Source organism: Periplaneta americana, chromosome 2, assembly GCF_040183065.1.
Source record: "Periplaneta americana isolate PAMFEO1 chromosome 2, P.americana_PAMFEO1_priV1, whole genome shotgun sequence".
NCBI classification, from domain to species: domain Eukaryota; kingdom Metazoa; phylum Arthropoda; class Insecta; order Blattodea; family Blattidae; genus Periplaneta; species Periplaneta americana.
The window spans coordinates 86,353,734-86,367,901 of NC_091118.1; the positions used below are offsets into that span (position 1 = coordinate 86,353,734).

The 14,168-nt window shown below is 36.0% G+C and overlaps 1 protein-coding gene across 1 annotated transcript in view; it reads right to left on the reverse strand.

Annotated features, from left to right (window-relative positions):
• LOC138694383 (uncharacterized) overlaps positions 1 to 14,168 on the reverse strand; it is a 226,229-nt gene that overhangs the window by 10,149 nt on the left and 201,912 nt on the right. The window contains exon 6 of the mRNA XM_069818069.1: positions 2,089 to 2,304. Coding sequence (XP_069674170.1) covers positions 2,089 to 2,304 — 216 coding nt within the window. The remainder of the gene's footprint in view (positions 1 to 2,088; positions 2,305 to 14,168) is intronic.

The following is a 14,168-nucleotide window of genomic DNA, read 5'->3' on the forward strand; positions in this document are numbered from 1 at the left end:
AGATGATGACAATAATGCTTACGACGATGAGAATGACGGTAACGACGAGGATGATGACAACGACGACGATGAGTATGATAATGAAGACAAGGATTTTGACGATGACGATGAAAATTATGACGAGCATAAGGAAAGGAAAAAGACGATAAGGACGACATCAACGTTGTGAATGAGGACAGCAGTGATGGAAATATGACAATGATATGTAAGACGATGATTAAGCTCTTATTACGATAACGATGGTGATGTGACAATGGTGATATGTAAGTTTTGGCCAAAGTATCGTATGTACTGTATGTACAGGTATGTATTTATGTCAGCGGTGACTAAAACTCGAACTGCAGTGATTATTTGCGACAGACAGCCTATGAAGTAACAGACGAAGGAAAGGTACTTGGCATGAAAACTACAACCAGTGGTGGTTTCTCTACTAACATCTTGATCAGTCCCGAGGATAAAAATCTCAAGCTTTGCTGTATCAGTAATGTCACTGCTGTCATCAAGAGCCAGTGAATAATATACGATTTTTCTTGCTTCTTTTTTTAATTCTTCCTTCAGGAACTTTCTAAATTCTTTTCTCGATACTTGATCGAGAAATTCGTAGTTTTTCAAAATTGAAAACTTCTTATGGACAATTTATTTAAGCTATTTTAATCATTATTCTTTTGAGAAATTCTTTTCTAATAAAAGGTTTTAGAGTACAAGATATTTCAAACCACATTAGGTAGTTGACTTCCTTACATTTATTTATGTCATCTTTCTCTTCCTGGCTATGATTTAAGACATGTCAATTCCTGGCGTTAAACAGTTCGTTGGCACATAATATTGAATCAGTTTTTCTACAATATTATTAATAAATGAATAACTAATAAATAGTTACCCTCATCTAAAGATTAAGAAGATTAAAATTGAGATAAAACCTAATAATTTTATCTTTCTAGGGAGAAGATCTAAAAATGTCAATATTCATGCACGTACAGAAGAATTATAGAAACATATACTTAATGGTCAGTAATAATAATAATAATAATAATAATGATAATAATAATAATAATAATAATAATACATTATTCAGCGTGGCAATTAATGTTTCTATATATTTCTAATTGAACCGTTGAGCAAAGTAAACATATTACATTTTGTCCGATAGAACAACAAAAAAGTTCTCCTTCTCATTCTTTACGAAACCACCTCTTACTGCTTGTAGAGACAGCGTTTCTAGAGCGACATGATATCGCCACTATTTGCCTTCAGTACGTAAATGAAACACACAGCAATGTACAGGAAACTCCTCGTACCCGTTTGAATGTTTGTGATTACACGATGAAATCACGACGTCCGCTTTGGTCACCGCTGATTTATGTAATGTTTGTATGTATGCACAGATAAAATCATCTAGTTGAACGTTTGAATAATCTGGTGCTAAGTTTAGTAATTAAAGTGTAATCATATCAAAAAATATTTATAAATATCGTTGTAGAAAGGATGCTACCATGAAAAACAACAAACAATCACACGCAAGGCGGTGCTCAAACCCTCGACAACAGTATATACTTGTAAATACCCAACATTGCCTCCTTCTTTTGGATTTGTGACATTGTGCATTTAATAATGTATACACTCTTTCTACTGCAGTTACAATTTTTGTTTTCTATTCGTGTTTTTGTAATAATAAGCAACATTAATTTATAGCTATTATATAATGAAGAGAATGCCTTGTCACAATTAGACAAAGTCTTACTTTTGATGTGGTACATCGTAATGTGCAATTTACTAATCAAAGTTTTAATATTTAATATTGAATCAAAGTTTTGTTATTTTCCGTAGGGTCATCCATGTGTTGCCAAGTCAGCGTGAGCTATAGGATGCGTTCTTGTCTCAGCAGGGTTTTGTAAACGATCCCTCCCTTGTGTCTTTTGCATGAGAAATTACTTTCTGGCAACAGAATTCAGGGAAATGAATTAACTTGGGGAAATTTCCTGGTATTAGTAACTGACAAAGAAAATGGTGTAGCTATTCTTCGCCGTCCACCCGACATTTCTAGCGACTGTCCCTGGTTCTAGAAGACGATTCGCATTTTACTCGTACCGTTGGTTTTGTGAAGTGTGATAGTGGATCCCTTCTCCATGGAGTCGCGCAGCTGGTAGAACCTCATGCCGGCGCTGTACAGGGTTCCGGAACTCGTGTGTCGCAGCACAAGGGCCCGCGCCAGTTCTCTGTCCGTCAACAGCTCCTCCAGGTCGTCCGAGTCTACCACGGAGAAGGCGCGGTCAATGGGAGCGAATACCGTGTACATCTTGTTACCTGGAAGGGACACAAAATTACATGCTTATATCGAGGATACTGTTTCAATAAACTAGTAAAAAAAAAAATCATGTCTTCATAAGTAAATGGTCGGTCTTTCCAATCAACATATTTATGAGCAAAATTCACAGGCACTTTGCTATCAAGGTGCAAGAAGCTAGGAGTTACATATGCTGAGTGATATATGGGACACAAATGCAATCATTTTCCATAAGATTACACTACTTATATATCCTTAGGCCTAATTATACAGGGACATCATTTTATTTTTACTAACATTTTAATAGGCTATTAACCTGGCTTTATCTTTGGATTAAAGGTCTAGAACCGGAAACACCGCTTGCTCCCCCTTCCAAGACTGGAGTTCGATGATACTGGCGTAAAATACAAATCACTTCACTAGGTATAGGAGGGAAGAAAAGTAATTCATCCATTTATGTAAACTAGGAAATATCGCAATTTTGAGTTTGATAATTTTCCTTAGGTTTTTGTTTAATCAAAATATAGCACTGTATTAACACTTAGTGTTTTTACTCACGAACTGAGCTATCCATTCGGACTTATTCATTATGCAGTGTATATTGTAGTGTTACAGCACATTAGCGTACAATATAGAGAATGAAGTTAAATTGAAAAATAATCGTAATATGGATATTTAAACACATTTTTGAAAATGGTGGCCGTTCATTTCGATACAGGCTTCAGTTCTTTTGTGCATATTATCGCACTACAGACTATTGTACCTAATTCCAATTACCAGTTTCGTCCTTCGTACGAGTAACTCATGTTGAAATAATTCTATACTTACTCTATAAAAGAGTACCTTACGTACTGTAAATTCAATCTTCACTTCTGCCCGATCCGAAAAGATAAAATTACTCAGAAATGCTAACTACTGTCCGTTCAAGTGGTTTTGTCGCAGGGTCGTAGAAAGGGGGAGGGGAAATCACGTGACAGTTAATTACTTAACGAGGCCCTTCTATTTAAGTTATTTTAAACAGTTGTATAATATTACGTAGACGTCCAATTCCTAAGAGAAATTAATGTTTTCTGAAAAGAGCTAAGACAGCCCAGCTACTAGACTTTACAGAGGGGCGAACAGAAGCAGGTGGGGGAAACCGGGATGCGACGTAGGCAAACGGAGGACAGTACCTGTGCGAAAATATGATTCAATATTGAAAGCTCTTTCGTCACTGGAAAACGCGAACATATTTCTGGAACATATTATACTCACTAACTCAGTACTGCATATGCGGCCTCGGTTCTGTGTGGAGGACGGTTGGAAGTTTACTAGTAGAGGGGGTGGCAGTGAAGTACATTAAAAAATTCAGGTACAATAAAAACTGAAGTAAAAATAAAATTATGTCCCTGTATTACCCGATCAGTCTGTTTGTGGAACGACAGTTGCTTGTATTAATACACAGCGCGCCATTGTTATGCCATCTGTGCAGTACGATCGCTCTCTTATTCTAGTCATAGATCATGTCTCATGATATCAAACTGTACTTCGATTAGAGGAGTTTGTATTTTTTTCCTCCCTTAGGGAGTCATCCTATGGGGTGTCATGTGACCTAAATTTTTTTACTGATACAGCAAAGCTTGCTATTTTTATTCGCGGGGTTGATGAAGAAATCAATGTTAGTGCACGAACCACCACTGATTGTAGTTTTCATGCCAAGTACCTTTCCCCCATCTCATTACTACTTAGACTGTCTCTCGCGTGTAATCACTGCCTTCGACTTTTGGTCACCGCTGCTTTATGGCTTAGCGATAGAGCTCTTTCTTCTCGTTACAAAGACCGGGCTTCGAGTCTCTCTATGCCTCTCTATATTGCTGGAGAATCTTTTAATTGTATTGTAAATCTTCATAATTTAAATATGTATGTAACTTTGTATTGATTAAGGCTGGTTGAATGAAAAAGAAGGCCTTATGGCCTTAACTCTGCCAGCGAAAATAAAACATTCTTTCTATTTCATGTAAAACAGACGCGTGTAAACACAGCGCAGACGATAATTTCCGAGCTATTCTTGATTTAAATAAACCAAATATATATATATATATATATATATATATATATATATATTATCATTAGTTTTAATAATTCAATAAAAACATTGGTCTTGTAAACCAAAAATAAGGAACACCTTTTAAAACGTGACTTAGTCTCTGAACAGCGACCAATTTCCATATCGAAGGGTGTCCATGTCAGCCAGAACCTCTGTCAGAGGTAGCAGGCGTAGTCAATATGATGTCCTGTATTATGAGTTTCAGTGTTGTACTGACTCCATACCAGTGGAAAACAATCGTGAGTCTGAACAATTTTTCCTTGAAATTATTCAAACCTGCTTTACAGGGAGCTACTACCTGAAAGCCAGATTTGTATAATCGTGAGTCTATTTAATGACGTTTGGAAAGGTTCTAAATTATGGGCTTGAGTAAACTCAGCTAGAGTAGATACAGATGTTACATTGTATATGTGCCGCTGAATGATCGTTAAATTTCAAGTGCCTTATCTTGATCGTGAGCAGTAAGAGTATTAAAAGCATCGCAACCTTTTGTTATTTCTCTTTTCCTTCACCGCAAACTGTTACGTTGCACAGAGTCAGAGATATAATTAAAGGTCTGTACGTAACTTATTGTGACTACAGTAATAATGCAAACTATGTTGGTAAGATTATACTGGTCAACAGCAAAATTGCGACATAAGTGGTATATACAATTTTTTATTAATTGGGCATCCCTTATAACGAAACTGTTACTGAAAGTTGCCAGTTGCTTCGTATTTTTATAGTATGGCATATTATACTTATGACAGGAAGTTGTAACTAGATAAGAATATAGAGGAATATAGGGGATGAATAAACTCACTTAGAAGGACGAGCTGGGTTTATCTTAGGTTTGTTATTGTGAGGAAGGGACTAAGATAAACATACAAAACAAGAATTCATTTACAGTAGATCTCTTCAGTGCCTGAGAAGTGTTTCGGAGTGCAGATGTGATTTACTAACAGATAAAACTCAAGTAAAAACTTTGTCTTAAAACGCTACAAAGAAATTTGTGACATAGAGTAAAATTAATTTATAATAGTAAATAGTAAATAAATAATAAATAATAGTGATAAAATTTTACGTGTTTTTAACAATGCCACGTAAGTGCATAAATGATCCTAACAGTTTTTGTTACATTTGCGGCGAAGTGGTGTTTGCTGTGCAGCGGAGAAATATCACTCCTGTTATGAAAACAGCTTACAATCTTTATTTTGGTGAATTCTGCAAATTAGGAGACCAAAATAAGAGTTGGGCTCCACATATCTGTTGTAACACTTGCTACACGAATCTTCTGGATTGGTTGAATCACAGGAGACCTTCGATGCCTTTTGCCATTCCAGTTATTTGGTTGGAGCCAAGAAATCACACTGACAACTGTCTATTTTGTATGGTACCACCACTCCGAGGAATGACGAATTATAAAAAGAAGACCATTGTATATCCCAACATACATTCTGCTACTCGTCCTGTACCCCATAGTGATGAGCTGCCTGTTCCTGCATCCCCTGTATCATATTCCATAGATTCGGAAGAAGAGCCTTGTGATTCAGAACAATCCACATCTACAGATCCTGACTTTGCACCTGATGTTAAATCTGAACATCACAAAATTAGCCAAAATGAACTAAACGATTTAGTGAGAGACCTGGAACTTTCTAAAGCCAAGGCAGAGTTGTTAGCCTCCAGATTCCGACAATGGAACTATCTTGCCGAAAATGTGAAAGTGACATTTTTTCGTGACCGTCAGAAACATCTTGAGAAATATTTTTCTGTGGAAGGCGATTTAGTGTTTTGTAGTGATGTTAGTGGCTTATTGAGTGCTCTGAACATTAATCACATTTCTGATCAGTGGCGGTTGTTTATAGATGCCTCAAAATTAAGTCTCAGAGCTGTATTACTCCATAATGGCAATCAGTTGCCGTCAATTCCTATTGGTTATTCAGTGCATATGAAGGAATCATATGACAGCCTGAAACTCCTTCTTGAATCAATTCATTATAACACTTATCAATAGAAAATATGTGCAGACTTCAAAGTAATTGCAATATTAACTGGACTCCAACTAGGCTACACTAAACACTGTTGTTTCATATGCGAATGGAACAGTAGAGATAGAGCTTCTCATTTCATTAAAAAGGAATGGCCTTTACGTCAAGCTATGGGAACTGGAAAAATGAATATTAAACATGAACCTCTGGTGGAATCTGAGAACATTTTAATTCCTGCACTACATATAAAACTTGGTCTCATCAAAAACTTTGCTAAAAAGTTGGAACGAAATGGACCGGCATTCAAATACCTAGTTTCAAAATTTCCTAAAATGAGTGAGGCCAAGTTAAAGGAAGGAGTTTTTGTTGGCCCACAGATTCGTCAACTTCACCAAGATGAGATATTTGAATACCTTTTAAATGATGTTGAGAAAGAGGCATGGATTTCTTTCAGAGAAGTCGTAAATAATTTTTTGGGAAACAAACGAGCTGAAAACTATGAAGACCTTGTTACGAATTTGCGTCTTCTTATCACAAAATGGGCTGCAACATGTCCCTTAAATTACACTTTTTACACTCCCATCTGAATTGTTTTCCTGAAAGTTGTGGGGAAGTAAGCGATGAACATGGGGAACGTTTCCACCAACAAAATATATCATTAATGGAAAAACGTTACCAGGGAAAGTGGAGTGCAAGAATGCTTGCTGACTACTGCTGGACAGTCATCAGGGATGCTCCTCAACTCGACTACAAGAGGGAAGCAAAGAGAAAGCACATTTAGAAAAGGTAAGCGATGTTTTACAAGACATCAGACAGATTTTCATAGAAAAAATGACTATCGAATTTTTCTTAATATTTACTCTGAAACCAGAACCAACCTAGCATTTTTGTTGTCATATTCATGTTCAGCATAGTGTGATCCTTTAGAAAAGTGAGATTTCATTCATGTCGCAAACAAAAAGTCAAAATTTGTTGTCCAGTGTTATTAGTAGCTATTACAGTTACAATAATACGATTATGATCACAGCATGAAATGACAACGATTACAATGCATGTACATTCTTTTATTTTGTATGTTCAGTTTTGTAGCCTCCTTCATGCTACAGCACCATCTCATGCTAAGAATTCCGTCACTTCTCTTGACAATAGAAATTCAACAACTGAAACCATTCAACTCAGTCTCTCAGAACTCCATTGACGTTTCTTTCTTCGTCTTGTACTTATTTGTAGGGAATATGGAGTAGAGTTGAATCGTCTCGTCTCTATCAAGTTTGAAGTAGTTCTTTGTAAGCTACCCAGTGAAGTATCCATTGAATAGCTTGCGTTCTCGATTGTCTGCTTTCATCTTCCTGTAACGTTCCCAGAAATTGCCTATTGAGTTTGCAAAATGGTCGCTTTATTGTTTGAAAACTTTCAATAGTGAAAGTTCATCTTAACGACCCGCAGTATGAACTTTTCTCAATAAAAACTGCTGTTATAAGTTTCTAGTAGTCGTAAAACCCGAAGTAAGCTACTTTTAACGCATCACATGTACACGTACAACAGTTCTCTTAGAAGAACATTTTCTCCTGATACAAAGTTCATAATTTCATTTCTCTATTCAAATAAAAACTAATTCTTTGCTAAAATGTGTTTTATTTCATGAGCATTAATTACGAAAAAATAATTAGTAGATAATGAATTAGCGTCGTGCATTACAGGCGCTGTGTTCGGTTCAAATTTGTCGAATATGACAAAGTTCGATATTCGCCGATGTTCGCTCTGCAGGAGGAAACCTGTCATGTTTGTTCCACCTTGTTATAAAAATATTCGCTGTTCTTCACTCCCACGCCGCGTTTATGACCAAAGTGCTAGCGCCCTGGACTTCCGTCCAGGCGGCCCGAGTTCGATCTCCTGCCACGTCGTGATGGAATTTGTAGTGGACAAAGCAGACGTTGCAGAGTGCTTTTCTCGGGATACTCTCGTTTCCCTCTATTTTTCCACTAACACTCTCCACCTTTCCCCCTATTTCACCCTAGGAGTGTAATTAAACTCCAAACTTTCTTGGGGAGAGCATGTTGACAATGTTACGGGTAAAGCATGGAGGGCACTTCACTTTATTATGAGAATCTTGAGAAAGGCTAGTCCCAAATCGAGGGAAATAGCATATCTAACGTTAGTGCGACCGTTAATGGAATATGGAACTACATGTTGGGATTCCTATAAAATATATCAGGTAAATTCGTTAGAAAGAATCCAGTATAGGGCAGCGAAATTTGTTAAAGGTAAAAGAGAAGATGGAAACGATACGATAAAAGAACTTAAATGGGAAACTTTGGAAAACCGACGTAGGAAAACTAGAGTAACATCATTGTATAGAGCACATCTAAGTCAGAAAGCATGGGTAGACATAACGGCTCGGTTAGAAAAGCCAATGTACTATGGTAGGAATGATCGTGATTTTAAAATCAAATGTAGGAAACAGAAAACGGATGTAGGTAAATTCTCATTTTTAAATATAACTATAAATGATTGGAATGACCTACCTGCAGCGGTCTTTGAGATGTGTGCTTCCTTAAGTTGTATATAAAGTGCAAATTAAAATTAAGGTGACATTTAATATTTAATTTTTTTAAGGTGACATGTATTTATTTAGCCTGACGAGTTACTCCCTTGGTTTGAATTGTAAATTATTTAAAAAATAGCGTGTAAGAGGGCCTTAGACTAGAAATGTTTAGCTTAAATGTAGTTCTGTTTATAAGTATGCATAAGGGTGTAATTATCTGTCTTATTTGAACTGTTATATGAGTGAAGCGAGGTGAGTCAGTAAAGTTATGGTTTTCAGTGCAGTGAATAGTTCCGATCAGTGATAATTTATAGCGTCAATGAAATGTGTTATAGAGTGTCAGTGGAATGTGTACTAAAGTGCCAGTGAAATGCGTCATAGTGCCACTACAGTGAGTGAGATAAGAGTGAAGTGAAATACTATTGAAACTTATGTAGGGCTTATGCATATGTAGGTTGTATTGTAAAATTAGGTTATTTTATGTTTTATTATTAATTGTAATTATTGTGTTAAATTGTATTGTGTATTCTTATTGTATTGTGTATATAATTATATTGTGTATTGTATAATTGTATTGTGTATTGTTTATATTGTGTATACCACTGCCACCGGGTGCTTGCCCACTTGCAGTGTAAATAAATATATATATATATATATATATATATATATATATATATATATATATATATACATATCATCCGCATTAGTAAAAATAGGCTGGTGTGAAGTTTTGGAGGTAGTACGGGTTTCCGATGTAGATATAGGAAGGGCTTGGAGCTCCGGGTGCCTGGGGCTTATCAGGCTAATTGTCCGCGAAACGGGAACTTGCTCTATTAGCCAGCCTTCACTTCCATCCCTTCACGTTTTAACCGCTTAAGGATTTTAGTACAGATCTTACGATTAGTTTTTCATATGAAATAAGACGAAGTTTGCAAAGTCTTAGTTGCCTCTCTCATTTTCGAACATTGCAGGTCACTGTACTGAATATAAACACAACTCTTCTTGTGGCATGTACAAAATCGCTTATTTGTTGTTGGGGACGCTGAAAGAATGTATTTTCGTTATTAAGTTTTGGAAATAGATGTTCGCCGTATTACAATACTTTCGCGAACCGAGCAGGTAGCTCAGTGGTAACGCACTAGACTCATATTTTGGAGGTGCCAGGTCCAAACCTCGTGGTCGGCCAAGTTTGCTGTGATTATTCTCTGTCACAAAGGCAAATGTCGGATTAGAAATTTGCATACCATGATTCATTACCGTCTTAATTATCATCGTAACCATTAAACATTGAAATCAGTTTGAATGAATACACGCCATATATGAGGCATTCAGAGCTAAAGTGGATCAAGTCATAAATTTTCATAAATTGAGTTTAATTTATTTTCTGATTATCTGAAGTTGGATCTTTTCCGAGCAGTAATGGATCAAGTCTTAATTCCAAGCTTTCGCCGGAGGTGACACAAGTCACGTTTGGCTCAGATTATTTGATGCAGAATATCTGCACGGAAATATCATATGTGCTTCGGTACATCATAATAATATCAGATTATTTGTTCACGGTGGATCAAGTCACCAAAGCTTTGCACCAATTAACATCACAATTGTTTATATTTTATAAATCTAGAATTTGAGAATGGAGCAACAAAATTATTGCTAATCAAATTAGATAATCCACTAGAGCAAGTTAACTTCAAATCCTATTATCTCAAAACTGCGTCTCATGAATCTTGATCCACTTTAGCTCTGAACGCCTCATGTAACCTAGGCCTAATATTACAACAGAAACAGAATCGCAACAATAGTCCAGGGCCTGTTGATGTACCCAAAGATATCCTACACACGCGATACGACATAAATGTTAAAACGTGTATAAATAAACCTAACAAAATAAAAGTTATTTTCGCTTTATATCGTGTACAAATAAAATTAAAATGAAAACAATAATGAACTTCCTAGCTAAAGACTCTCAAATTGGAAAATGTGTAAGAAATAACGATATGAGACAGGAGTTCCAAATACGTTAAATAAATGAAGAAGTTTAGGAGTAACAAGAGAGATAGTCAGTCTTTAACGAGAATGGAAAAGAACAGATTATATAAAAAATATTATGACAACGCTAAGGTCAATACTCGAATTTTCAATATAGATATTGGTGACAACATTAGAACAACGAAGAAGCCTTGGATCTCGCACCACTATGTGACAACAGAACTTCGACTGAGGACTTCACATCGCTTCCGATTTAATCCTTTCAAAACTGAAAACAATATAGTACGCCTACTTCGAAGTCATTAATACTCCCACCAGCGCACTATTCCTAAGACATTGCAGGTAACTTCTTCTTCTTCTTCTTCTTCTTCTTCTTCTTCTTCTTCTTCTTCTTCTTGCCACCATAGCTCAGGCAATTGGCGCGTTTGCCCGCTAATCCGGATCTATGTTCGGGCTTGATTCGATATCAGTCTGTGCTGACTACCTGGTTGGTTTCTCAGGCGATTACAATGGCTAATCTCGTCATCATCTCTCCAAATATCATCTCGCTATCATCAAGACCACTGACGCAAGTAACCTAGTAATTGATGCAGAGTCGTCAAATAATCGAATAAAAAGATCTTCAAATCTAGAGATCTAATGTCAGTCACAAATATCGAATTTGATAATTTTTAATACAGTCCTATGAGTTACCCTTGATCACAACACAGTCGCCCCTAGGTAGCGTAGTTGGTTTAGCGCTGACCTTCTATGCTCGAGGTTGCGGGTTCGATCCCGGCCGAGGTCGATGGCATTTAATTGTGTTTAAATGCGACAGGATCATTTCAGTAGATTTACTGGCATGGAAAAGAACTCCTGCGGGACAAAATTCCGGCACACCGGCAACGCTAATATAACCTCTGCAGTTGCGAGCGTCGTTAAATAAACCATAATTTAAAAATTTGATCACAACATGGTATCATACAGAGACAAATGCAGATCATTGTTTGAAGGTAAAATGTGTCCGTTGTATATGAGTTCAATTCTGGAACTGTATTCCTTGCCGATTATTATACTTTCTCCACAAAGTTAGAATAAGTAGTAGAATAAGTTAGTAGAATAAGAAAAAAATACTGTACATGAAATTTGGTATGAAATCCTTAAAAACTGTAAGTTACACTTAAAATGAAAAAAAATATTCTCCCGTTTACTTCTATACTCTTGTTCTGCTTTCACTTTCTCAGTTATTCTTCTTCATTTTTTCTCTTCAGCCCTTTTCCACTAATTTAAACTTTCTTTATCTCTCTCCCCTTTCCTTATTTTCTTCACTTCCATTCTTGTTTTTTCTTGTTTTCTCCTCATCTCATTGCTTCTTTTGTCCTCTTCTATAATCTTCTTTCTTGTATCTTTCTTACTCTCCATTATTTATATTCTTTCTCTTCCTCTTTTCTGTCCTCTTCAACCCCAGTACCTCCCCCTTTCTCCTTGTCCTTTTGCTCTATCTTTCCAAACTCTCTTACTCGTTTCTCACTCTTTTTCCATTTCTCCTCTATCTTCTTCTATCATCTCTTCTTTTTTTTCTTTTATTCCCTCTTATCATCTTCGTTTTTCTGTCCTCTCCCCTTTCCCTCTGTCTTCTCTTATTTACTCTCTACTTCTCTCTTATGTTACCATTATTATTATTATTATTATTATTATTATTATTATTATTATTATTATTATTATAGTCAAGTTGAATTCCTAATATTGAATCTTATTTCTGCAGTATGCAGTATTGAACATCTGCTAGTATAAGGAAGGTATCGGTGCAACGCCCTTCCTTTCATGAAAGCGAAATATTAATAGACCTGGCTTCTGACCGTACACCGATCATCATAATAAATGTTCGAAGCTCGGCGATAAATGTCAGGCCGCAGGAAGAAATTATTACGCGAAACTATGACACTACTTTAGGCGTTGCCAAACAACTTTCGCCTTCATGAACTCGCGTGCAGTACTACTAAATTCAATAACAGTATCATAATATGATTGTTTTATTAGAAATAATGTAATACAGTATTTCCTAAATTGTTTAGCAAATACTGTTCATTTTATAAAATGCGTCTTTCATTCAGGTTAAACTGATTTGTGTAATGATTTTTCTATTTGAAAAGAAAAATGAATACATTTAGGCAACAAGAAGAGATATGTGGGAAAATACTGAAAAAGAAGAAATTTAAAAAAGACGAAAAATAATTTGAATGCGGAAAACTTAATAAGAAGAAGATAACCCTAAATTAAAAATACGATCGATGTCTTGAAGCTACTCCTATTTTTTCGTTATACGCTGTATGCGTTATCAAATAACAACCCTGTTTGTACGTAGTTTATTATTATTATTATTATTATTATTATTATTATTATTATTATTATTATTATTATTATTTGAAAGTTAATATATCGAAATGAAATCATTTACTAAGCAAATACAATGTAATATTCTGCGTTGCACACAAAAACTTTCTCTACAACTACAGCATTGTATGTTTTAAATTATAGGGTCCTTAATATAAGTGGCTGCCGTAGCACTAGATCTGGCTCCCGGGCGACAGGTCGAGCATCAGCCTGCAAAATGCTGCCTACAACGATAGAAGCTGAAATGGATTATGAAATATATCTTGCAGTAGATGCTGAAAGTGTTGTATTTCCGCTCGTATATAAGCTTGATATCGCGAGAATATGTCATTCACTCGTCTAAGCTCATCTACTAAAATTTTTATTTTTTTCGTGCCTGGAGTTCCTCTAATGTGTACAGATTCGTGCGAAACACTTTGTCTTTCCTCCGTTAAAACTGTTCATGGTTTCTCTTGTAAAATTACTTTGATAACAATTCTGCTCGGTTTGCTCGAAGAGAGTTTATTGAAATTTGTGTACAATCTAGGATCCCATTACTCCAGGAAACTGTGCAACCACCCATACCCTCTCTTCGTTCAGCCTCCAAAGCGACAGAATAGGTAAAGAGGTATACGAGGAGTCTACTACGTAGGAATGATAGACCTATACTTGTACACCTTGAGTCAAGTAATGCTATACATTGCTTATATTGTGAATGATTCGTCCTGCAGTTTTTCTCTGCACATGTGAAATGTTGAAAATATCAGTTACATGAATCGTTATGTTGTAAGCAGCCGCTTGATAGAAGAAATATAAATTTCTTGTTTGTAGGAGATTCGAAGTTATCCCTCATAATTTGTCTTCGAAATTATCAGCTGTGAATTTGGCTCCTACCTTATTTTGCTATTAACCAGTAGCTATCATCTCATCCGCTCGAATATG